Source organism: Dipteris shenzhenensis, chromosome 4 (genome assembly GCF_047967505.1).
Source record: "Dipteris shenzhenensis isolate YYH24624 ecotype China chromosome 4, Dip_SZ_1.0, whole genome shotgun sequence".
NCBI classification, from domain to species: Eukaryota; Viridiplantae; Streptophyta; class Polypodiopsida; order Gleicheniales; family Dipteridaceae; genus Dipteris; species Dipteris shenzhenensis.
Window position 1 is genome coordinate 46,198,152 of NC_141599.1, and position 27,425 is coordinate 46,225,576.

Genomic DNA, 27,425 nt, shown 5'->3' on the forward strand with positions numbered 1-27,425 from the left:
ATTGAACTTTCCTCCTAATGCAAGTCCGAGACCACCAAGAGCTTTTCATTTTATTCTTTGATTGAGTCACGTTGTAAGGAGAATCTTGTGCCATGTTGCCCACTGTTGGCTTCTTCTCCGAACCTAAGACAACTGCCCACAAGCTCTTCTCCGTAAAATATAGCCTTAAACTGAGTTGCCAAGCCAAAAAGTTAGTTCCAGTAAATAACACAAGTTTCGCTGAGTCAACCTTGGTCTCCATGTTCTTCTACGCTGCTCTGATACCACCTGTTGACTTAAAATCGAGATCTAAACCTACATGCAAATACTCAGCTCAAAGAATCACGAAGGATAGAACATAAACTACTCTAAGTACCATGCCATGCATAGAAATGGGACTGCATAAAGAGATCCTCCTCATCTCTACTGAGCTTGTTGGAGGATCAATCTAACTACATCAAATCCATGGGAGAGAATGACAACTAGTAGAGTCCATTGTGATTGCATAAGCTACCAAGACATCGTGCCATCATTTTAACGTTGCTTTTGAGTGCATCGATCCAAGAAGATTGCAGAGATATGGGGTAATCAGCCAAGAGAATCCGGGAGAAGATGGTGCCATTCATCACGTGAAGGAGCACCCAAGTAGTGAGCAGGAATCATGGAGTTTTTTATAAGCCTTGGAGCTACCACCATGCAGAAATGCCATGCAAGAGACTTAGAATTGCCATGGCAAAATATACCATGTGTCAACTGTGTCAACCTTGTCTATGTGAGGTTTTCCAACTCCAACACCTACGACTCTTTTTTGTTTGAATTAATACTATAATCCTAACCCCAAAATTACCCCAAGAGTGATTCATTATTCAATTAAATAACTCCATGGCCAACATAGTTGCAGCACAATGATCCAAAGTCCAAAGTGTGACACAAGAGTAATGATGTTAGGTTTGCCCCTAGTATAGCCTTGTAGGCTAGTGCGAGTGGTACTATTAGTTCATTTTAACAAAGTCAACTCTTATAACATAAAGTTGCCCCATGCCACCAATCTTCACTTGCTTTGCATGCTTTCAAGACAATCACTAGGCTGGATGCTATGACACTAGAGTGTCAGATAGTGGCAACTATTTTATGCTTGGAGCTTCATGCATTTCATGGTTAAAGCAAAAAGCAGCCTACAGTTGCTACTTCCAACTCAGAAGCTAGGTACAAGGCAGCTTTTACAGCCACGCTGGAATGTCTCTGGCTACAGAAACTAGTTGCAGATCTTGATGTTGGTCAGCAGTTAGAGTGCTTCAGCCATCGTGCGGAATCAAATGTTTCATGCCCGAAACTAAGCACATTGAGGTTCATTATCATTATGTCAGAAAGAGGCTGTCAGCAAGGGACATTCACTTGGCTTATGTTTTGACACAATGCAATTTAACCAAGACTTTGGTTTCATTCAAGTTCATAGTCACGACCAACCATTAAGCCTACAGTGGCTCACACGATGCCGGCCATTTAGTTGCACAAATGGTCCAACATTCCACTAGTTTGAGGGATGATTGGATACATCCCACAAGCAGACAACAAGGTTGCCGATGGCACGAAATCACCAGTTTCCATTGTTCACAAGACCACACTCCCCAACATTAAGAATCATTACCACAATTCCCCATAGTTCCAACATTGGTGCAAAGTCATGTCGCAGGAGCAGCCCAACAATAATGCCAAACATGAAAGGTGGTTATCCTCAAAAGGAAATCTTTTTATAATTTCTCAAATTTCAACCAATCTTCTTACATGCGACTCTACACTTTGGTAAAACGTCGAGGAGTCCAAGGCAATCTAGAAAAGATAGACAATTTTATCTTTTTTGCAACATTTTCAGAGTGATGTACATTTGTAGCATCTCAGTGTCAAAAATTCCAAAAAATGAAGCTTCCTCAAAGCAAACTGTCTTAATTGTTCAAGCCCTTGAGATTCCAAAACAATATTTTGAACATATTAGTATGGATTTTGTCACTGCCAGCCATGGATACACAAGAACACCATGTGTTTGAACATTGTGGACAAGTTCAACAAGTCTGTCATGTTGATTCGATGCTCAAGATATAGCCGGCTTGCTCAACCAAATAATGATACCTAATTTTAACCATTTTCACTAAAAGGGATAATTTTTTGCAAGGCAAAGGCATATTTTGTAGTTGAGTCATAATGCCAAATACGGAGTCAAAGCTCACTAGTGGGTTTTAAAGGGCTCTTTTTGACAACTTTGATACATAGATGTGTTTTTCTAGTAGGTACCAAATGGTCAAATAGAGACCTATAACCAACTAGCATTTAATGTACTAAGGCATTACATCAATGAAACATAAGCTTGGTGGAAGTAGTATCTTCCATTGGTGCAAGGGATTTTGAATGACACGCATTTGTACAATGTTGTGAGGACTCCATATGAGATAGCATTTGGCAAAAAAATCAAGTCTCTTCTCACCAAGACTTTTGAAAAAGCTTACAAAGCCAACGGGATCAACAAAAGTTATGAGCATGTTTATAACCTATCAAGGAGTAGATTGCCAAAGCACAAGAGGCCTACGAAACCCAGGGAAACAAGCACAAGAAGGATGTTGAGAACAGAAACTACAAGAAAAGGCAAAGGCTTTCTCTTAGGATCATGAAGCAAAGACTCAAGTAAATTAGCAAGAAGTGCCCAAACTCCTAGCATTAGAGTTTTGGTCCCTTTAGCATCACTCAAGTCCTCAGCGACTCCAATTGTCTAACAAGTAGGCCATGCATCTAGTGTTCCATTTTCATAGCTCAAATCCATATGTGGGACTAGCAGCAGCCGTACCACAGGTGGAGCAGCCTGAGATTGTCAACGAAGCATATTTTATTGCACAAATTCAAGTCAAGTACAGACAACCACCAAAGATTCACAAATTCAAGTCAAGTACAGACAACCGCCAAAGATTCGTGCAGGAGGCATCCTAGGTGGACAGTTTTTTTCCTTATTATCCACACCTCCTTTAAGCATATAGAAGCAAACAGCCCCTCTGCACTCCACCCTCACCGGAAGTCCCATGCCTTCACCTCTAGGAGGAGCAGTCTGCCCTTCAGTTGTATATAGTTTGCCTACTGGTATGATATAGAAATATTCTATGAAGCGGGCCACTTGCACCTAGTACTGCATTCTTGCACCCTCACAGACATGTATGCATGCATGTGTGTACATCCCTCCTGACAATAGTGCCACCTAGCCAAGCTTTCAAGAAGAAAAATTTCACCCTTCTACATTTATTTTTCCAAAACTGGCATACTTTGCTAAATAAGTCCCTCATCATCCACGAGGAATTCGAGGGCAAGTTGGCATACATTTATCTCTAGACTGGCTACAGTATCTTTTGGTGCTCTTAGATCAATCCCATATTGTGCACTTCTTTTTTTATTTAAGAATATGCCCCTATTATGTCCTGCTTCAATTCTTAAATCTACATTGATCTGTACTTCTTTGTCCTTATCTTTCTTTTGTGTTACAACGAGGATATGCTTACCATTAGGAAAAGTCTGGTTGATAAAATCCAAAGTTGTATTCTCCATGTTTGCACTTGTTCTGGGTTCCTGACCAAGCAACTCGTTGACTATGTGCGGCTCACAAAAAAGATTTCCTCCATCATTTCTTCTTATTCACAAGCACCCTTTTCACATGATTAAATTGTGGCAAACGTTTGAAGCACCCTGTCACAAAGCAATCTGCCAGCAAAGAATGTCCCAAACGTTGATCTGGTGTGCAAATCTTTAAGTCAGCTAGTGCCTCCAAAAACTGCCTGCTGTAGCAAATGAAATGAGACAAGGATTAAACATCTTGCAGTACCTTTGCCAGCCAGCCGTTGTGTCAATTTTATATATGAAAGGAGTCATAAACTCAACTAGGATGCCTCCAAATACCTCCAGCTGTAGCAAATAAACTGAGAAAGGATAGGAAATCTTACAAAACCTTTACAAACCGCTGATTAATCATCAACCCAAGATATCATTCCTGGATAGAACAATACCTCATTGTTTCATCGCAATTATGTTCCAAAAGTGCAGTGGATTTTAATTATATACAACGTGCAGCTTCCTTTGGGGGGAGGGGACACAGGTTGGAGTGAGTGGAAGGGGAGGCGGGGGCAAGGAATGAAAAAAGCTTCAAAAGTTTGGCTTTGCTTGTTGAAGTGAATAACAGCATTGAGGTTCATTGCACATTTTAATTATCTAAAAGCAATAATAAAAGCTTTTTTAAATGAGAAAGAAGTGGTCTCCTTGGGGAAATTTTTATTTTGTTAGAAAGAAAGTGCAAAGGTAGGGCGGGAGAGAACCAAGGGAGAGTCTACTAAATGCTTCTTTCACCTAGTACAAAAAGCAACAAAGCAGGCCAAAACCCATGTGAAGTGCCATAAACCATGGGTGAAACTGCAATATCTCCGCCCAGCTAGTCAACCAGGCATCTAAGGAGGCCAGGGGGAGAATGTGAGCGTTGGTGGTATCCTCGAGCTAGATAGCCTCCCCTTCCAAGAGCGTTTGAAGGCGATCTAGCTGTCACTGACGTTGACCACGCAGTAGCATGGTGATAAAAAATTAGGAGGTGATGCACACTCTGTCTGTAACAATGGCAGGAAGTTTGTGTGGTGCAGGCCGTGCTCGGGTTCCAAGATATAAAATTAAGGGGAGTGTTAAAATTGGTTTTCAGTTTTTGCTTGTTAGCATTGGATTCCACACTCTTAGCAGGCGAGGTCGTGCATAAGTGGGAAATCAATTCATCAAGGACATTCAAGTCAAACTTTTTACATCACAATACGGGCTGACATACGGGGTCCCCGGTCAGTCAACTACTACACGAATCGGACACACAAGTAGCCATTCAGTTGCAAATAGGAATTAGGGACTGAATCAATAAGTTTCTTCATGGCCTGTTTGATTTGTGCAAGTAGCCATGTAATTGCAAATAGCAGTCAAGAAGAAGTTTCTTCATGGTCCCTCCTCCAATGTTTAGTCATAAGTCCCAAGCTTCAAGCTGAAGTACTATGATGCAACATATGAGCTTGGTCATAATTATGAGCTAAGAAGTAAGGGTCACCAAACCCAAAGTCCCCCTCAACAAAAAGTATTGGAAGACCTCAAGCCAATGGGTCCCAAGAGCAGCAGCACTCCAGATAGCAAGCTAGCAATAAACAATAAGTATGGTAGCACAGAAGTAGAGACGCAACAAAGAATACCTCTGCTATTACTACCATGAAACTGGCCATGATAAGTCGTCGTCCCCATTTGCATCCAGAGCTAGTGCAGCCTCACAACCTCCCTTCCACCATGACTCGGTGCAGCCCTAGGTGTACTCTAAATAGTCTCGACCACCACAGAAGCTTGGCAAAAGGGAAACTCTCCAAGAGATAGTCAAAGAGATTATCACGTGTTAAGAACGGGTAGAAGTACACATGGTGACTATTCAACTTTACTAGAACGTTATTGTCACCACAGAAAAGTAACTACAGCTGCATTGCAATTCACTATGGGATCAAAAAGCTCAATAAAGACCTTCATACAGAATTGATCTCATGACAAACATTTCGTAACTGACCAAAAAAACTACAACAAACCAACCACGGTTACCAACTCTTATAATGACTCAATGTGTAGCTCATATGCTGATTGCTTCAAGATTTACTGGGTGGCAGAGACAGAGAAAGCTCGATAGCATATGGCATTCACAATCAAAGGTAAAAAGGGCTGCATTTGCAACAAAAAGTGGACAGGCCAACTACAAACACAGTGCCTAATGATATGCTAGAAACCCAAGGTGAAACACGACATGGAGAAGGCTACAACACACTAATAGCAAAACGTTAAAATTTTGTTTCTTTGGGCAAAAGTTAGCATTTCAGGGTATAGCTACATGTCCAGCGGATTGTAGGTATAAAAGTAGCTTGTAGGTATGTGTGTGCATGTGTGTGTGATTGTAGGTATAGATCGTGTCCAGCAGATTCTGGCATAGAAGTAGCTTGTAGGTATGTGTGTGCATGTGTGTGTTTCACCACAAAAAGTGTGTGTGTGTGTGTGTGTGTGTGTGTGTGTGTGTGTGTGTGACAAGAGTGTGTGTCATCACTGTATAAAGTGTTATTACCTCCGCCTTGGATTTCCCACAAAGCAAATACTGTTTGGCATATAGATCGCCCAATGAAGTGGTGGAGAAAAAGGCTGCGTCTCCTTTGGCATTACAAAGTCCCTCTACGACAACAACTTTTCCTATGGCGAGTTCTTCTTGGCATTTTTCCATCCGGACAGTTACTCGCACACAGACATATAGCTTCAGCTGTTTGTCACCGATGTCAGCACTCTACTGAATCAGTGTTTCATATCTTTTGGTCCTGTCCAAACACTTCTGATCTCATTGCTCTTATCAGACAGAGGCTTTGACAGCGATTTCCTACTGTTACTTTTGGCAGATTTTTCTGGTTGTTTGGCTTTCATCCATAGAGACAGGGTTTTGATTTATTTTTTGTATGAGTGCGCTATTGGATACTATGGACTTTATGGATGGACAGAAATCATAGAGTCTTTGGTGATCCACTTTTTTCATCTTTTCTTTTTTTCAAACGATCTCTGCAACAATCTTTTTATGATTGTCTTCAGACTCGTTTGATTGATCAGGATGTATATACAGCTTATACTGAGATCTTCAGTTGAGTAGTAGTTACTTCGTTTTTTTGAAGTAACTATGAATGTAATTTTTCTACATCAATAAAAGATTTCTTCCCACAAAAAAAAGTGTGTGTGCGTGAGAGAGATCTCCAGCTATGGCGATGATACAAGCCCCTAGCCGGCCCTATTGGTGATCCCGACATGTCCCTACTGCTGCCTACGGTCCGTTCATCCTCTTGCGCCTGCTCGCTGTTATCAGCCACCTTTCCAGAGCTCTATTTGGTCTCTTTTCCACTTCGTTTCAGCCTCCTGCAGCCCCTCGTTTGTGTGTGTCTGTTCCCTGCAGCTCTCCGTTTGTGTATCTGTGAGTGCGTGTGCAGCCTGTTTGCAGCCCTTACCTATGCTCGTTGAAATTTCATAACTTTTTCGCCATCCTGTCTGCCCTCTCAAGCCACCTTAAGCGCCTCGTTACTGGTTTCCTCTCAGACCTTGTCTACGTTTCCAGAGTGTTGGATTCACTGGTTGTGTGTAAGGCGTATCCCTGCAAGCTTTCTGTCGCAACAGGTTCCCGTGTCCTCTTCTGTGTACGGCAGTATTCCAGCAAGCTTCTGTCGCAACAGGTCTCGTGCCCTTCTATACAAATCCCGTGTGCTGCTGATATTGCATCGCCGCCTTTTTCTGATTCGAATCTTCCTACTGAATCGACTAGCTTCAATGGCAGAAACAAATAAGTATTATGTCAAGAGAGCGCTCTCTCCAGAACCTAAAAGACAATCAAGGGAGACTCTGCCCCCCATAGCTCCTTCATCTGAAGATGCTTTCTATGTGTTTGACATGTTGAATGAGGAATTTCAACAAAGTAGAAGAGAATGGATGCTACCTGCTCCGGAACTTACTTACAAAATGAAGTTGCCTTCTCTTGTGCATCCTCTGAAGAAGCTCTCGCAAACTGCAGTCATCATCTTTTTCCCAGGCAAAATACCCTCGGCTAACGATGTGGGACAATGGGTGAATCCCCTCCTAGGTGGATGCTATGTGGAAGGAATCTATTTTGCCTCTCGAGGATTTTATGAAGTTCATCTCTTGGATGCCTTGACAAAACAAAAGATGCTGGAAATGTCTCCTTTATTTTTTGGTCATCAAATGGTGCACATCATGCCTTGGTCTCCTAATAAGGACTATCACAACCTCATCAAGCATCATTGCCCGGTATGGGTTGAAGTGGTTGATTTTCTAGATTACATGAAAGCCTTCAGTTCATACAGGGAGCCAAGCCAATTCATCTCAAAACAAGGATAAAGGAAAAAGCAAGCTAGTGGAAAATAATTCATCTTCTCACGACGGTTGGTAGACTGCCAAGAAGACAGTGCCTCTCAAGCAAAGACCTCTCCAATTTCGTGATTGGGATGCTTCTGCTCCTTCTCCTGGTCAACCATCTACCTCTTCGGACAGCCCTATCTCAAAGGCATGGGTTAATGCAGTCAAGAAGGGTATTCCGCTTTGTGAAGAAGATAATCTAGTCAGGGAATTGGATTCTAAGGGTCAGCAAGACCCTGAGGCAATGGCAGAGGCCTAATGCCTCCCTTTCTTTTTGAGGACTGCTCATTTCTTGTACATATTTTCATGCGTGCTTCTCTTAAATGTGTTTCTTATAATATACAGGGCCTCTGCAACCCGAATAAATGGAGGCTCCTTTGGCACTATATAAATAAAACTCATCCAGATGTTGTGTGTCTGCAAGAGCATAATCAGCATTCTTTTGCTGGCCAGCATGGGTTCTTTTCAGGATATGATATATTTTATGCAGGATCTGATCAATTCTCTGGGCTATGCATTCTAGCCAGACATGATTTGCAGCCCTGGGTAGCATATAATGATCTTTGTGGCCGATGGATGATTATCCAATGTATGATCAATGGAGAGATTTTTGAAATTGGTTCCTTGTACGCCTCTCAAACTTCAGCTTCTAGAGCTCAAATGTGGGACTCCATAAAGCAATATCCTTGGTCCACAAATGCTATACTTTGTGGTGACTTCAATAATTCTCCTCACTGGCAGGACAATACCCCACATAAATCCCATATGCTGCCCTCTAAAATTCAGCAATGGGAACATATGATTTCATCACTTCGTATCGCAGATTTATGGACACAAATGCTATACTTTGTGGTGACTTCAATAATTCTCCTCACTCGCAGGACAATGCCACACATAAATCCCATATGCTGCCCTCTGAAATTCAGCAATGGGAACATATGATTTCATCACTTCGTATCGCAGATTTATGGACAGCAACTCACCCTTCAGTTTTGGGATTTACATATCACCATAATGCTTTTACAGATTATTAGGCCAAGCTTGATAGATGGTATCTTATTCATGCTCAGCAATATGATGATTATACATGTCAAATGTGGACTGACTATTCTCAACAACTATCTGATCACACTCCACTTTGGCTGAACTTTTCATTTGGCATGCCTCTGGATGACATGCAGCTCTTTTCAGTCAGACACTTACAGGTCAATCAATTATATCTTTCTCATGAAAAAATCCAGCAAATGATTCGATCGGCTTGGAACTCTTGTTATCTCATGCTCAGGAGGATTGGACTTTGCTTGGAACTCTTTTGTACATCGTATTCAAAATGTCATCAAGGAATATGGAAGATGGTACATGGCAGAAACCAGACAGCATATCCAGTGGGCAAAATCTTACAAGCAGTCCTTGGTACAGATTAGCCATCAAAGGTCCCTTTCTGCTTTTGAGCAGAGTTCATTGTCTTGTCCTTCTTCCATAATTGATGCTAATGATAAACGCAAGCTTTCCAAATGGCAGACAAGGGCTCGAGTTAAGCCTATGCTAGATAAGGGTTGTTTCTCAAAATCTTTCTTTCGGAATTTACATGCATATAGACAAAGTCAATCTATCATGAGAGTAAGAAAACCCGATGGTCTTTGGACCCAGACTTTATCTCAGCTAGAAAAACAATGTCTGGATCATTTTCAGCTTCTTTTTTCTCAGCCATCTTCCTCTACTCCTCAGGTTGAATTGGCTCGGAGCAGATTAATTGAGCTTGTGTCTCCTATTGTTTCTTTGCAAAAAGCTTCAATGCTGGAAATGTCTTTTTCAGATATTGAATTGGATGAAGCCCTCAAACATTTGGGTAAACATAAATCCCCTGGCTGGGATGGTTTGACGGTTAAATTTTTTGTAGCCTTCTGGGCTGAATTGAAGGGTCCAATCTTGAAGCTCATTAATGTAGCCTGGCAGCATCAACATCTTCCTTCAGCTTGGAAACATGGTCTGGTTAAGCTTGTGCCCAAAAAACCCCTATGTGAGACTATGGATGACTGGAGGCCCATCACTTTGATGCCTATTATATATAAACTTATTGCTAAAATGTCGGTTCATCGGATAAAGGATATCCTTCATGATGGACTTCATCCCAGGCAATATGGTTTTGTTCCAAGAAGGAATATACATGATAATATCTCCAATACCCTCATCGCAATGGAATATGCAAAATATTCAGCTCAAGATGTTTTGGTCATGCAGGTGGATGTGGCAAAGGCATTTGATACCGTACAGTGGGATTATGTCTCTCAAATCATGTCTAAACTTGGTTTTGGGCCAAAGCTAGCTAATGTCATATATTGGCTTTACTCAGATTCCACTATTCAATGCTTTATAGGGAATCATTTGTCTGAGTCTTGGACTCTGGAACGATCAGTTCTACAGGGATGCCCTCTCAGTGCTTTGCTCTATCCTTTGCTTCTTTATATGGATCATCTGGTTGAAACTGGACGGTTAGTGGGGCTTCAGATTCCTGGATTGCGGCCTTTCATTGCACAGGCTTATGCAGATGATTCATTCTTCATGCCAAAGAATAGTCCTCTGGAGCTTTGCTTATTGATGGATACCCTTTCTGATTTTGGGTTGGCAGCTGGTCTCAAAATTAATTTTCAGAAATCAAAACTCTTGCCTCTCAAGCATTGCGACTGGCTTGCTATCCTTTGGCCCGGCCACATTATTCATCCGGAAAACATAGTGAGACATTTGGGTTATCCAATTGGCTGGAAAATCAGCAATAAGCAACAAATGTCTTGGGTATTTAACAAAATTCAGGACAAATAAGAATATTGAAAGATCTCCACTTGGCCTTTGCATGTTCGGCTTCGAATTGTCCAATCCATTGTTTTAGCTTATGTCCAGTTTTACCTTCCTTTATTACATTGGTCATCTCGAGATCTCTCTTCTTTGATGTCTCAAGCCATGGAGATTTTTTGGAAAACTAAGCTTCATAAAAAAGCTTTAACGCTGCTCAAAACGGACCTGCTTTGCTCTCCAAGAATGCATGGTGGTTTGAATATTATAAACATCAAATTTCATGTGTTGGCAAGAAAGATCACTATGCTCAAGACTTTTTTTCAGCAAGAGCAGCCTTGGTCTATCGTGTTGGCATTTTTATGTGGCCAGATGCGCACAAATGCTTATGGACATTGGCTAGTTGATCCATCGGAAGTAGTGCTTGATAAGTTTCAAGGTAAAATCCCTGGTTGTCCATTTTCTACTGCCTTGATTCAGGATTGGAAGAAAGTGCTCTCTCGCATCAAATGGTCTCCCCATCCTGCTTCTATAGCTTCCTCGCTTCGAATGGAAAGCCTTCATTGGAGTGCTGTTTTTTACTCTCCTCTTGCTGTACAACAACTAATCAGAGCTTACAATCTCATGAAGTTGGGCATCCAGTTCATTGATGATGTGGTAGATAATCAGGGGCATATTCTCTCTTTTCCAGCAGCATGCCAACACTACAATCTTGGGATGCATCATAGACCCATATGGAAAGCTATTGCATATCTCTTACTCCCTTTGGTTCCGATTCCAACATTGGAAGTAAGAGACAGGCTTCAAGATTGGCATCTTCAGTCCTCAAGTCCAGGATTATCCTCTTAGCCTTTGCATCTATTAACTTCCATACAGGCTTATCGATTGATATTACCTCTTCCATGGATTGCTCATCATGCAAATTCTCTTTGGCATCTGAATAAGTCTTTAACTTGGTGGAAAGGAAAATTGAAATTGATATGGAAGTTGAAAATGCCATTGAAGCAACGACTCTTTCTCTGGAGATGTATTCTTGGTATTTTTCCAGTGGGAGTGAAATTGGCTCAAAGAAGGATTGCCTCTCCTCTTTGTCCAAGATGTCATCATACTCCTGAGAGTATTCAGCACTTATTGTGGTTTTGTTCATATTCCGAAGACCTTCTGGACAAGATCTCCTATTTTTTATCTCTCAGATTTCCTGCACATAGGTTCTCGAGGTTTTTCTGGATGTTTGGCAAATTATCAGCTTCTTTGTCACAGTATTCTCTTTTCTTCCATTGGACCCGATACTGGGCCTTATGGACCCTCTGGCTACAGCGAAATCATGCATATCTGAATTCACCCCTTCAGCACCCTTATGAGTTCTTCCGGACCTCATTGCAGCAGTCCTAGGAAGATTTGGATGTTTCTTGCATTCAGCTTTTCTTTTATTGTTTCTGATGGATAGGGCATTGGCTCTTTTCTCGAGCACTGCCCTGTTGTAAAATGGATGTTTCATAATATAATTTTCTTAGTTTCACAAAAAAAAAAAGTGTGTGTGTGTGTGTGTGTGAGAGAGAGAGAGAGAGAAAGAGGAAGAGAGAAAGAGAGGGAGGAAGGGAGGGAGACGGCAGTCAGAGTCTCGCAATGTCATCGCCACTTTCTTTCTTGAATTTCTGTTAGATCTCAATCTAAAGCTGTGAGTCCCAAACGCTCCTACCATCAAGAGAGCATGAATGCTTGGGTTCACCCCTCTTGTTGAAGAAGAAGTGGTGGCTGATTCAATTTCGGTCTGGAATCCCTGAAGAGAGTTTACTGAGGGGCATTTACACTCAATTGCTACTGACCAATTGCATTGGCCTGATCACGATTTGGAAGTCCACACATCATTGCCAAATTATTTATTATTACACTAAACCCTTGAGGGGCACCAAACCTTTGAGGGGCTCCCAGATCTTAACTTGCTGCTAACTAGTGATCTGACTGACATGTGAGAAATATAAAATTAGAAGAAAATTCACGTGCAAAAACAAGTCAGCTATATAGGAGCCAATAGATCTGTCGGAATAGCTTATCCTTATTTCTCGGTGCATACAAGGAGAGTAACGCCTGAGTCTCATATCGCCGCAGCCGGACACAATGCTTAACTACTCGGCGACAAAATATAACATCGCTGTCTCTGCTTAAACGTGGATCTTGTTCAATGTTTCTAAATCTGCCACAATGGAGGCAAACAATTTCCTAGTTCATAAGATAATGCCAGTCAAGCTTAAGTATGCTTGCTTCTAAGTAAGCAAATCAGTTACTGAATCCGAGATTGCGATACGCATCAAAGAGTGGTAACAACGTAACAGAGCAAACAACACGCAAATGACACACTCGTAGGGCAGGGTAAAAGTCTTGAGAAACACGCGGAGTAATAACTTCTACCTAGAAAATGAAAAGAACCTGCTTTCCGGTAGCGCGATCCTCAGAGCAGAATGGTGATCGAAATACAATCTTGATGGATCATTGGACGTCGGATCGAGCTCTATTTCACGATGTATATGGAAGAGAATAAAATTACGCAGCTAAATTGGTATAGGGACAGCGCCCGGAGTAGCTTAAGAGAGACAAGAGAAAGAGAAGGGGAAAGGTTTATTAACTTATGTAGAATGGCCTATGAGCTCAACTACACCTCCTCCTTGGGTCCTTCAGAGTCCTTGTATCTCTTCCGCTCTCTGGTTAGTTACCAAGCATGGAGCCCACACTTGAGGCGGCGCTGAATACATAAGGTGGGAGAACTAGTTACTTGAGCGTTTTATGAAACTCTGAAATCCTACAAAGCCATGTGGCACATTCTAAGCTGTTAGATCAACTGATGCTACTTACAATAGACTTAGTAGCACAACTGGCCAAGCATTCCTTATGTGTGGTGGGTGTAAGTGACTCACATAGAAAAAACCGACTCTCAAAAATACTCTGATCTAGTCAGAGCTATTAAGCTTCAAATGCAAGTTATGCATGGAGGAAAGAAGGGTAAAAGGCTCTTCAAAATACATGTAGATACTTACAAGCACATCATGGGGTGTCTTGCAAGCATTGATGATTGAGCTAGCCACTTCTTAAATGTCCAAAACCCATTGGGCTAGGGGCTGTCTAACCAAGGCCATAGCAAGATGCAAAATAAACATCGAAGCTACCAATGCTCTTGTGTGAAATTGCCGCCACAATTCAATGTCCTAGCCTAAAGTGACATCACAATTCAATGTCCTAGGTTATAAGGAGGAAGACCATCCATTACTTCAAAAGAGGATATTTGATCAATGTATCGACCATGTGCTGGTAACCAAATATAATACTGATAAAGTTGATGCGGCAGTGATGAGGTGGGCTGATGATGTGGTAAATGAGGTGTCATGTTTCACATCTTTGACCAAACCTGTGTTTGGCCTTGGTTGAAGATTGGATTGATAATATAGCATATTGTATTACCATGTGTCAAAGAGCTATGGCGGTAGGAAATGAAAGATTTCATGATTTTGTCATCTTTGACTCTGTCCACTGACCTTTTTTGTCTTGTGCTTCTATTTATTTGTGCTCTAGGTGGTGAAGCATTCGTGTCGTTGAATGGAGTGTTGCTTTGTTGCTTGTGTGCATCAATATAGTGTTGTGATTCTACATTTTGAGTTAGCTCGTGCAATTATAAAGTGCTAGACACATATGAAATCCCTATTGTGCATGATGTATGCCGTGGCCTTGCTTTGCTTCTTGCTTTGTTGGTCATGTTTCACATTGCATAGTTTGCCTGTTTGAGTCGTGCTTTGAAGTTTGGCTTGTAGAGTCACTATGTTTGCCTAGTTGCTACCTATGGTCGCGTTTCTATCTATTCACTTTGTAGTGCTTTTTTGTTGTGTTGTAGTCAATACTCTATGTTCATTATCGGTCTCATGTTTCTATCACAAATCAGATTCATTGCTACACTCTAGCTCATTCTTGAGGTCTAGTATGCATGAATCAAATTCATAGCTCATTGCACATGTGTATTATGTTGGCTGCAGGTCACATGTCACTAGTTAGGGCTAGTTGAGCATCATCAATTGCTTAAGCTTGATGCGTGCTGTGGAAGTCTAGATGTTGTTTGCTGTATGTGCTCAAGCCGGTGCCTTTTTGAATAGCAGTCCAAAGATGGGAAAGTCAATAGAACGTTGTAACTTTTTGAATCTACCTTCCAATTTGAATCCATAGTTGATGCAAGATAAGTCATATCTTGATACATGAGATTTGTATCTTGGAATATAGACAATGATTCAGTACTAAATACTGTGTTCACTAATCTTTTGCTAAGTTATTTGTTATTGTTTAAGTGATGCTATGAGCTTTGATATTCTAGAATAAGAGAGATCTATTCTACAATTTGTTGAAACGAGGGAGAGAGAGAGAGAGAGAATGAATAGCTATCCTTTGCAATGCAACACAATTTGTTCTAACAAGTAGGATGAATTTAGTCTAAACACCAAAATATTCGTGTTCATCTCAGAGGCTTATACCTTGTAAACACTGGCAATCTTGCAGGCTCAAAGGCTCAAATCAGGCTCGATGATCATAAACAAGATGCAAACGTGCACGTGATGGACCACTACTCGGGTTGACGCCTTGATAAAACATAGCTTTGCTAGCTCTTGTGTGTCTTGTTGTTTGTTGGTGGTCTGACGCAGTTGCTATGTGCTATATTGTATTGTTTGAGCTGGTCGTAGCTTGCTTATGTCATTGTAGTCTGCTTATGTGGAGCATTGTGTGCTACTATGAGCCACCTTAGTTGGTGATTTCTTGGCACCTTGCTTGCTTGCTTATCTATGTGTTTCTTATCGTTTGAGTCTTTGTGCACATAAGCATAAATATACTCACCCTTGGTAAGCATATGGCCAACCACATGAGTCTACAATAACAAAGTTGTCCATGAAAAAAGAGAAGGGCAAGGATAGCTACAAAAGGAATGTATACGAGACAAAATGCACCAACTGACAAGATAGTAAGTAATAAAGATACTTAGAAATATATGAAGCAATCTTGATTGCCGCTCCCAAGGTGAGAAGGTCCAACATTTTTTATCGGGAATGTGTAACCTATCTTCATCACTTCTTTCTCCATTTGTAACAGTCTTGCTTAGCAGCAATCCTCACAAGATACATGTTGTGGGCATGCTAGGATTATTTTCACTACATCCAAGATCTCTGATTAGCAGTGGGTCATCATTGCATATGCATGTGTGCATGTGTGTGTGTGTGTGCGTGCATGCATACGTGCGTGTGCGTGTGTGTGTGTGCGCATGCGCTCACATCCAGTCTATTAAATTCTAAATGCTCAGCCATAGGAAACTCTTCATAGAGTGCATTAATGACATATTTATTCTTATCAAGAGGCTATTTTCTCTAATCTTTAAATATTTGCTCTATCACATATATAAAGTGACATAAGATCCTTTAGCATCCTCTATGACCTATCTTATATCATCCATGAAAAATGCAGAACCCTTGTGATGACAAAATGTCCAAAATGATGTCCCTAAGACTGTAGTCATTGTGGCTATTTGATTTAGGGTTTCTCTTGGGGTTACAATGCATGAAACTTCTTTGGTTACAATTGTTGAGATATCGAGCTCCACTCGCGATATGCCAGGGTGACTGTTGTGCATTTATGTCACCGACCTCTGTTAGCTGGAGATGCGGTTGGTACACCGCCCACGAATAATAGCTGGATGACAGCTATCCTTATCTACTCTAGTTTGTGGCTCAGTTAGTATGCCACCTTAGTTAGTTGAGTTTGGTTTGAGACCCACATATAGGGTTCTTCTATTTCTTTGTACGTGAGTTCTTTTGGCTTTCACAACTAAGAAGAGGAAAACTGTTTTCAGCCTCCACCTTTGTGTGTATTCCCCCATTGTGATTGTGAGAAAGCCTCAAGTGAGACTCCTTCCCTCTCTCCCACAATCTTCACATGGTATCAGAGCCTGGTTCGTGGTAAGGAGCTCAAGAAAGCAAGCCAAGTTCGTGGTGTCCTGGTAAGAGGACCAGTGTTGCTTTCCTATTTCGAGTTTGGGAGCAAATCTCTGCAGGTAGCACAGCCAGAAGTGCAGGAGTGCACTGTTTCAGATTGAGACGCCCTTCGCGGTGTGGCGAGAGCGCAGTATATGCTGCGGGTAAGGGCAAAGCCCTTGGTGACTTTATTTTTCTGATTTGAGGCCGTTTCGGGGCCCGTTTTGAAGGCGGAAGTTCTTCGCAGGCACTCAGAAAAAGGCCCTGTTTTTGGTTGTGCGACCACTGCGCGGCTGGTTGGTGGAAAGGTGCCGCAGAAATTGCATCGTATGCCTGTGTGCAGAGATATTGGGAGTTACAGATTCATGCCTGTTGCCTGTTGATGCAAAATCATCACTAGGAAGTGACTGTGTGGTGAAATACCACTTTTGTCAGTTTTGCAGATCTGCCCGTGTGAGGCAAAAAGCTGTGTTTTTTGCAGTGACAGAATATTTTGCAGTGTTCTGTAATGGCATCTGATTCTCTTTCACAGATTGTCACTGAAAAGCTTGACAAGAACAACTTCCAGGCATGGAAGTTTAGAATGACGAATTTCTTGATGGGAAAAGGCTATTGGGAATTCATTACAGGAAATGAAGAAGAACCTGTTCTTCCTAATGTTCCTAGTCAACAGGAAATGCAGGCATTCAAAGGATGGCATGAGAGAGCCAGGAAAGTTATGTACTGGCTGTCTATCAGTATTTCGGACTCCATGATTGTGCATATTCAGGATGCAAATACGCCAAAGGAGGCATGGGATACTTTGGCAAAAATGTATAGCACAAATACGCAAGCCAGGAAAATGCAACTCAAACAGGAGTTGCACAATGTGCAGAGAGAAAATTTGAGCATAAATGACTACCACATGAAAGTGAAGAAAATTGCAGATGCACTTGCTTCCATTGGGTCGCCAGTGGATGATGACGATTTGGTTTCTGTGACCTTGAATGGTCTAGGAAAGGATTATGCACAGTTCCGGACATCCATTGCCGCGTCTGTGAAAACTTTCCTGATTTTGAGGAGTTGATTGCTCTTCTAATTTCTGAAGAGCAGAGAAATGGGGGTGCATCTTCTTCAGCAGGAACTTCAAAAGAAACTGTCTTCTACTCAAATGCTGGCAGAGGTAGGGGCAGAGGTAGAGGAGGCCGATCTGTAGGCCGTGGTAGAAATCAGAATATGCAGCAAACGCAAGAAAACCAGTCCTATGCAGGAGGACGTGGTAACTCTAGAGGCAGGGGGAGCCAAAGAGGCCGTGGTGGATGGCAGAGAAGCCAAAATGCAAACAGCAATGTTGAATGCTACTATTGTGGCAAAATGGGTCATATGGCTAAGGACTGCTATAAAAAGCAGAATGACATTATGAGTGGAAAATTGCAGCAAGGCAATTATGCATCTTCTAGCAGGCAGGGTGATGACAGAAATGAGCATTTGTTTATGGTGCAGCATATGACGAATTCTGTAACAAGTGCAGAAGAAAGCAATGATGTGTGGTATGTTGACTCGGGTGCATCAAACCACATGACAGGTCACGCTGATGGATGCAGGATGCAAGAAAAATGGAAAAACCAGGATTTGTGGAGACTGGTGATGATACTGCACATCCTATTGGTGCAGATTGGCAAAAATCCTTTGTCTATGCAAGATGGGAAAAAGAAATACTTGTCTGATGTATTTCATGTCCCGAACATCACCAAGAACCTGGTTTCTGTTGGTCAGATGGTTGAGCAGGGCTTGCAGGTCAGATTTAATCCTCATGGATGCTTTGTTGAGGATATGAAAAATAATGGTCGCTTGATAGCAAAAGGAAAGAAGAAGGGCAGGATGTTTACGTTGGATGCAGACATGCCTGAATTGAGTGCAGCAATGTTTGCACATGGGACCGGTGTAGTTGCAGATATTGATATCTGGCACAAACGCATTGGTCATGTTAATATACAGCGACTTAAATCAATGCAAGCCCAAAATATTGTTGCAGGATTGCCAAAATTCAAGGTTGCAGAAATGCACAAGATTTGTGAAGCTTGTCAATTTGGGAAACAGGCAAGGAAACCTTTTCCTAGGCATGTTCAAGAAGTAAAAAACCATTGGAATTAATCCACTCTGATGTGTGGACTACAAAAGCTGCATCTATTGGAGGGCTGTCACTATTTTGTCACATTTATTGATGACTTCAGCAGAAAACTCTGGGTGTATTTTATGAAAAAGAAAAGTGAAGTGTTTGGGCACTTCAAAGCTTTCAAAGCTATGGTTGAAAAAGAAACAGGCCTGCAAATAAAATGCCTAAGGTCAGATGGAGGGGGAGAGTACCTCTCAAATGAGTTTGCAAGGTTCTTGCAGGAGCATGGTATAAAGCAGCAATATTCATGCAGTCATACCCCACAGCAAAATGGAATTGCAAAAAGAAAAAACATGCATATTGGAGAGGTGTCTCGGGCTATGCTAAATGAAAAAGATCTACCAGATTATTATTGGGCTGAAGCAGTTGCTACGGCAGTCTATATAATGAACAGGACTCCTACTGCAGCAATACATGGCATGACGCCAGAGGAGATGTATACTGGTAGGAAACCAGATATTTCTCATTTGAAGATTTTTGGTTGCATTGCTTATGTCCATGTGCCAGATGAGTTGAGGTCCAAGTTGGATCCAAAAGCTGAGAAGTGCGTCTTTATTGGTTATTCTCTGCAGCAGAAAGGGTATAGATGCTATAACCCTTCTACACGTAAGTTCACAGTGAGCAGAGATGTTGTTTTTGATGAGATGAGCAGCTGGTATAAACCAGTAAATGTGATGATTGATGTAGATGCACAAAATGGTAATGCTGCACAGAATGCACAGCAGCAATCACAAAATATCAGTGGACCTGGAGTGTCCTCTACCAGTGGTTCACATACTTCGCCATGGACAGGCAGATTGAGATCAGGAGAATCCCCTCAAAGCAATGCAGATAGTGGTACGCAGGTATCACGAAAAGGAAAAGAGAAGGTAGATCAGCCCATGTTTGATGTGAATGCAGGTCACTCTTATGTGGATGGTGAATCCAGTGGCTCAGAACAGAGCATTGATGATGAGTTGGGTATTCCTTCTATTGTTACACCTGGAGTAAGGAAGACCAGGGATGTTTTGAGAGCACCTAGAAGTGAGCCTATTTTGCGCAGGTCTACCAGTGGAAAGGCTGAAATATGATGGATTTACAGCCATTCACTATGCCTATATGGTCAAAGTGATACAGGAACCAGAACCCACTTCTTTTGAGCAAGCCATGGGAAATGAAAAATGGGAGAAAGCCATGGATGAAGAAATGGATGCCTTGGATGCTAATGCTACATGGGAATTGGTGCCTTTGCCTAGAGGCAAGAATGCAATTGGCTGTAAGTGGGTTTATAAGATCAAGCACAATGCAGATGGTTCTGTGAATAGATACAAGGCAAGATTAGTTGTCAAGGGGTATGCACAGACATATGGCATTGATTATGAAGAAACTTTCAGCCCGGTTGCAAGGATGGCAACCGTAAGAGCAGCCATTGCTATGGCTGCATCAAAGGGATGATCTTTACATCAGATGGATGTAAAGAATGCCTTCTTGCATGGTGATTTGCAAGAAGAGGTCTTTATGGAGCAGCCAGCAGGTTATGTTCATGCTACTCATCCTGAGTTTGTTTGCAAGTTGAAGAAAGCCTTGTATGGCTTGAAACAAGCACCTAGAGCATGGTTTGACAAGATAGGACAGTATCTTGTCACTATTGGCTTTTAGATTTCCAAGGCAGATTTCTCACTCTATGTGAGAAAAACAGAGAAAGGGATTATGCTGCTTGTCATTTATGTTGATGATTTGATCATCACAGGTGATAGTGATGAAGATATCCTTCATGTGAAAATGCTATTGAGGCAGAAGTTTGAGATGAAGGATTTGGGAGAGCTGCGTTATTTCTTGGGCATTGAGGTGATTAGATCACCAAGTGGGATACAGCTCTTGCAGAGGCAGTATGGATTGGACATGCTGTCCAAATATGGGATGACAGGCTGTAAGCCTATTTCAGTTCCTTTGGAGCAGAATGTGAAGCTGAGCACAGATGCAGATGAGCTTCTGGAAGACCCTACTATGTATAGACGCATAGTAGGAAGTTTGATTTACATGACTATTACCAGGCCAGATTTGAGCTATGCTGTTGGGTTGGTAAGTCAGTTTATGCAGGCTCCAAGGAAACCGCATTTGGATGCGGCTAGACGCATACTCAGGTATGTGAAGTCCACATTGCAGTATGGACTATTTTATGAGGCTGGGGTTCAGATACAGTTGCATGGATACACTGATGCTGATTGGGCTGGTAGCATTTCTGATAGACGATCTACCAGTGGATATGTGTTCTCTTTTGGGAGTGATGCAGTCACTTGGAGCAGCAAGAAACAGCCTACAGTTGCCTTGTCGAGCACAGAGGCTAAGTACAGGGGTGCAGCAATGGCTGCATGTGAGGTAGCTTGGTTGCATAAGCTACTCTATGATATGCATCAGTCTACAAATGGGCCAGTTGTCATTTATTGTGACAACATGAGTAGTATACATTTGGCAAAGAACCCAGTCTTTCATGCCAAAACAAAGCACATTGAGGTGCATTATCACTATGTGCGGGAGAAGGTTTTACTAGGTCTCATTGATCTAGTTTATGTCAGCACAGAGGATCAGGTAGCTGACATCTTCACGAAAGCATTGGGCGCAGAGAAGCTGTGCAAGTTCAGAGACCTGCTTGGTGTGCAGGAATTGGGATTGAGCTCGAGGGGGAGTGTTGAGATATCGAGCTCCACTCGCGATATGCCGGGGTGACTATTGTGCATTTATGTCACCGACCTGTTAGCTGGAGATGCGGTTGGTACACCGCCCACGAATAATAGCTGGATGACAGCTATCCTTATGTACTCTAGTTTGTGGCTCAGTTAGTATGCCACCTTAGTTAGTTGAGTTTGGTTTGAGACCCACATATAGGGTTCTTCTATTTCTTTGTACGTGAGTTCTTTTGGCTTTCACAACTAAGAAGAGGAAAACTGTTTTCAGCCTCCACCTTTGTGTGTATTCCCCCATTGTGATTGTGAGAAAGCCTCAAGTGAGACTCCTTCCCTCTCTCCCACAATCTTCACAACAATGTGAGATGGCCTTGGGATCATGGTGTGTGACAATCTAGACATGGGTGATCAAATAAGGGCACATGACTATCTCTATAGCAGCGTGGCCATCCCATTAGCTAACTATGTGTCATGGTGACTAACATACGTAGGCTCAACAACCTTAGTGGATCTATGCAAGAAGTGCCTTCTCCATGGATCCTAATCATCCTCTCATCTTCTCCATGGGTCCATGGGTCCTAGTCGTCCTCTTATCCTTTCTACCAGATGCAACATGAAGCACATATGGATTATGTCTCAAAGGGAAGCGCCTGATGGTGGTGACTAGAACCCCTTGACCCTGACTCTTTCATACCTCTATGTGCTGATAGCATAGCATCTTGTTATGGTGAAAGTTGACTATATAACTCAATGAACTACTCAGGTGCATGTGACTAATAAATTGAGAGGATAAGTGTGACCCAGATGACCTATGGGATGACATAGCTACACATGAAAAAGAAAAAAACAAAACCCTACATTAGCATGCCTTTCTAGTGAAAGATACTAACATAAGTCAAAAGAGATAGCAAGAAAGAGAATACACACCTACTAGAAGATATAATATGAAGAGCCACTCTAAACTGTGATGCACAAGAAATAGATCAAGATACCTACAAAAGTAACACAACAATGTCCTTACATCTATATAGTACAAAGAAGAAGGGAGGAGCATAGAATAAAAAAGCCACAAATTGAAATAAAAAGGTAAGCAATCTCCCTCTTTTTCCATTTCTTTCTCTCTTCTATGCTTTTCCTAATGATTGCAATTTTCTTTCATGGAAAGAGAAGCAAAGCGGACCTCCAAACGGTAAGAGTAGAGGAGATTGGAGCTAAGCAAGTTCCATCTCTATAACTCTCTCTTCCACCCCTCTTTCTCCATCTTTTCGGATCTATTGGCTTCCCTTTGGATCTCTTTTAGACTATGTTGGAGCCTTTTGCAAAAACTATCTTGATGAGGCTGCTTTTGGTGCTACCATTTGAGTGTATTGTTGCACTATGTGGCGCATGTCCACCATAAATTTGGTATGATCAAACACATTTGTATCCAAGAATTATTGTTCTTCATAGCACATTCAGACATTGCACAATTAGTGGTCCATTTTTTCTTAAATATAATTTCAAAATCATTTCCAATTTTAAATTTCTTCTCCCCACTCTATGGGCTATGATCTGTGATGCACCCCAATTCTGCTTGACCTTGGACACTTTGAACCATGGCCTACTGAGAAGCATTGGGTACTACAGATCACCCTTCTACATGTAAAGTACAATAAATTAAAGCGGAATGTCATTGCATGAATCACTAATTGTTGATTTTGGATTGTCCCAAGGGGATGGACTTGCCTCTAATCTTCCATTTTAACTTGAAACAGAGCTAGATCTAGATCTATCAATCCCATCTTTTCATACATGTGTTGTGGGAGAATATTCACTCTAGACCCTTCGTCTAGTAAAAATTTGGACTGGGCATCTAGAGTTGGACTAGTCATCAAACTGGGTATTAGACTTCCAGTGAAACTTATGGTTGGACTTTTTGGTAGACTGTCTCTCAGACTCATCATCTCCTTCATGCTTAAAAGTGGCTACCAAATCGTGTTGGGTTTTTCTTTGGCCAATATTCTATGTGTCTCTTTTAGTGCTATGATCCTTATCTCTTCTTAATCCTTGTAGAGTGCAAGTGCTTATCCTTTGATTCTTTCTTTGCTGGAGCTTTCTCTTGAACATGACCCTTGTTAACTACTAAAAATTTGGCTTTTCCTAAGTGTTTTGGTACATCCTCTATCTGAATGCATCACGAGCAATAACAATGCTCATGTGGGTCATGGTACCTATTAGTTTGGTGGTACGTTGACCTTCTCTCGAATGTACTAGGTAGTTTGGTCGTATGTTGACCTTCTGTCAAATGTATGTTGACCTTCTCTCGAATGTACTATGTAGTTCCTATATTATTACCACATTGGCTTGCGAGGATTGCTATTCTTGTGAATGGCTGGTTTGGCCTTTCCTGATTGTACTAGGCAGTTTCTATATTATTGCCACATTGGCTAGTTCCTATATTATTACTACACTTTCTATTACTGTGATGGCTGGTATGGTCTTTCTTGATTGTTGCCATACCACACAATGGGAATTCCTCTCTCCAAGTGGTGCTTTACACATATTGGGTAGTTTGGTCTGAGTTGAGATGACATCTATTCCTGTAAAATAGCAGTAATCTTTAGAATTTAGTCTCGAAGTGTTCTACTATTTCTTCTAATTTCCATGTTGGCTCTGGTTCCTTTGCTGGCCTAAATTCTTTTGTTGTTATTGCTAGCCCTAGTTTCTTTCTTCCTATTGCTAGTGTTATTGTGCCACTGCATGTGCCCCGATAGTAAATTGATTTGCTCTTGTTGTCAGAGTCTGCTGCACTAGTTGCACTTGATTCATGTGTGCATTGGGGTTGTACTAGCCATCAAGCGATTCTTTGGGTAAATTTCATACTATAGCTATGGATGGTTCTTTATCAATCCCAATATTTGTAGCTTTTGTTCTTCAAGTTTCTCAACCTTGGATGATGAGGAAGCCTTTTCTATTTCTCCTTTTTCCAATTCTTAGTCTCTTATTCAACTTCTTTGTTGTTTTCTTTTTCTTCTTCTTTTTAACTTCATTATCTAAATCACTTCCGGATGCAGCACTACTAGAATCAAACTCTATGTCAGATTTTTCTATGTATATCTCCCTTTTTGAATTCAAAGTTATCATAAAGATTTGTTTCTACTTCTTTTCTTTCTCTTGGTTGTTCAAATTCTTGATTTAGCTCTCTTTGCTGATTCTATTAGGGAATTGAACCCATTTTGCACCAAATGGCAAGTCATGCCCCCATCAACACTTGGGATCTCAGGTTTTAGTCCCTTGTAAAAGTACTCGCCAACATTTTGTTGGTTGTTCTTTCAGCTGCATCCAATCTTGCATTCAGATTGTGGAAATGCTGAGCATAATTTTCCACTAAAAGCTATTTCTACCTTAGATCTTGAAGCTTCTTCCGAACACCATTAGGAGTCTTCTCCTTTTAGAAATGTGCAAGGAATGATGCCTTCAATTCATCATAGTCATGGGAATGTCCAACACCATACGGGATCAACCAGCTCATCACCTTTCCAAAGAATGTTCTTGCAAATTATTGTAGTTTCTCTGCATCGCCAACCAAGGTGTCAAAACTACTATCCTCCAATAGGTTTCAAACTTGGCCGCATGAGCATCTAGATCTTCCTCCTTTTCTTTACCTCCAAATTCAGTGAATATGCACTTCAAGCTCGCTACCTATGGATGTGCCACCACGAGTGGTGGTGTCATGGTGGAGTTTATGGTAATGTCCAATCTAGTGTTGGTAGTGGTGTCCAGTGTTTGTGGTAATGTCCAATTTAGTGTTGGTTTGGTCTAGTGTTGGTAGTGGCCTCCAGTGTTTGAGTTGGTGTTTGTTTGACAAATGCCTTGAGTGGTGCACAGAGCCTCTCCATCTCCTAGATAATCACTTCTTTTGGACCATTCAACAAAGTATGGTACACCTCATCATCTTCTATGGACTTTCAAATCTTTTGATTCTGATACGTTGCGCTCAGATATGATATCTTCACCATCCCCCTTCTCTTGTTTGTCAAGCAGATGTTCCTTTTGCCCCACCCATCCAACTTGGAGAGGTTTAGCTAGACTCATCTATAGCTTAAAAAGCACCTGGATGAACACATGAACATATTCCACTTGGTTTTCATTCCAAGCTACCCAAAAATTATAACATTGATGGTGCCATATACTGTTGAGCCCTCCAGTGATGGACCCTTTGGAGTTGTACCCTATGTTGCCACTGCTCCATCTGTTGTTGGACCATCTTTTGTTGCCGGTCCCTTTGTTCTTGTTGCTAGACCCTCTATTGGATTTCCTTATAGCCCCTCTATTACTACTGCTAGACAGTCTATTGCTCTATGCCATGCTCCTGCAAGAACCTTGCAAACTCATTTGAGAGGTACTCTCCCCCTCCATTTGACCTTAGGCATTTTATTTGCAAGCCTGTTTCTTTTTTAACCATAGCTTTAAAAGCTTTGAAATGCCCAAACACTTCACTTTTCTTTTTCATAAAATACACCCAAACTTTTTTGCTGTAGTCATCAATAAAAGTGACAAAATAATGATAGCCTCCAAAAGATGTAGCTTTAGTAGTCCACACATAAGAGTGGATTAATTCCAATGGCCTCTTACTCTCTTGAACATGTCTAGGAAATGGTTTCCTTGTCTGTTTTCCAAATTGACAGGCTTCACATACCTTATGCATTTCTGCAACCTTGAACTTAGGCAATCCTGCAACAATATTTTGGGCCTGCATTAATTTAAGTCAATGTACATTAACATGACCAATGCATTTATGTCAGATATCAATATTTGCAACTACACCGGTCCCATGTGCAAACATTGCTGCACTCAATTCAGGCACGTCCGCATCCAACGTAAACATCCTGTCCTTCTTCTTTCCTTTTGCTATCAAGCTACCTTCATTTTTCATATCCTCAACAAAGCATCCATGAGGATTAAATCTGACGTGCAAGCCCTGCTCAACCTATTGACCAACAGAACTAGGTTCTTGGTGATATTCGGGACATGAAATACATCAGACATGTATTTCTTTTTCCCATCCTACATAGACAAAGGAATTTTACCAATCTGCACAATAGGATGTGCAGTATCATCACCAGTCTCCACAAATCCTGGTATTTCCATTTCCCTTACATCCTGCATCCATTCTGCATGACATGTCATGTGGTTTGATGCACCTGAGTCAACATACCACACATCATTGCTTTCTTATGCACTTGTCATAGAATTGGTCATGTGCTGCACCATAAACAAATGCTCATTTCTGTCATCATCCTGTCTACTAGAGGATGCATAATTGCCTTGCTGCAATTTTCCATTCGTAATGTCATTCTACTTTTTATAGCAGTCTTTAGCCATATGACCCATTTTACCACAGTAGTAGCATTCAACATTGCTGTTTGCATTTTGGCCTCTCTGCCATCCACCACGACCTCTTTGGCTCCCCCTACCTCTAAGGTTACCACATCCTCCTCCATAGGACTGGTTTTCTTGAATTTGCTGCATATTCTGATTTCTGCCACAGCCTCCAGATCGGCCTACTCTACCTTTGCCTCTACCTCTTCTAGCATTTGAGTAGAAGACAGTTTCTTTTTAAGTTCCTCTTGAAGAAGATGCACCACCATTTCTCTGCTCTTTAGAAATTAAAAGAGCAATCAACTCCTCAAAATCAGGAAATTTTTCACGGACGGTAATGGATGTTCGAAGCTATGTATAATCCTTTCCTAGACCATTCAAGGTCACAGAAACTAAATCATCATCTTCCACTAGCGACCCAATGGAAGCAAGTGCATGTGCAATCTTCTTCACCTTCATGTGGTAGTCATTGATGCTCATATTTTCTCTCTGCACATTATGCAACTC

At 41.5% G+C, this 27,425-nt stretch overlaps 1 protein-coding gene across 10 annotated transcripts in view; it reads right to left on the bottom strand.

Annotated features, from left to right (window-relative positions):
* HIT1 (Membrane trafficking VPS53 family protein) overlaps positions 1-13,471 on the bottom strand; it is a 152,348-nt gene extending 138,877 nt beyond the window's left edge. For 3 of the 10 annotated variants that reach the window (XM_087374068.1, XM_087374067.1, XM_087374066.1), the window contains exons 1-3: positions 13,156-13,364; positions 3,836-3,915; positions 3,516-3,744 (exon numbers count right to left, since the gene is read on the bottom strand). In XM_087374068.1, the coding sequence (XP_087230194.1) occupies positions 3,516-3,561 (46 nt within the window). In that variant the 5' untranslated portion in view covers positions 3,562-3,744; positions 3,836-3,915; positions 13,156-13,364. Of the gene's footprint in view, positions 1-3,515; positions 3,792-3,835; positions 3,916-13,155; positions 13,366-13,402 lie in introns of those variants that run through there. The other 7 variants (XM_087374060.1, XM_087374059.1, XM_087374058.1 and 4 more) reach the window with 7 other exon arrangements.
* Between the last annotated feature and the right edge of the window lie 13,954 nt (positions 13,472-27,425).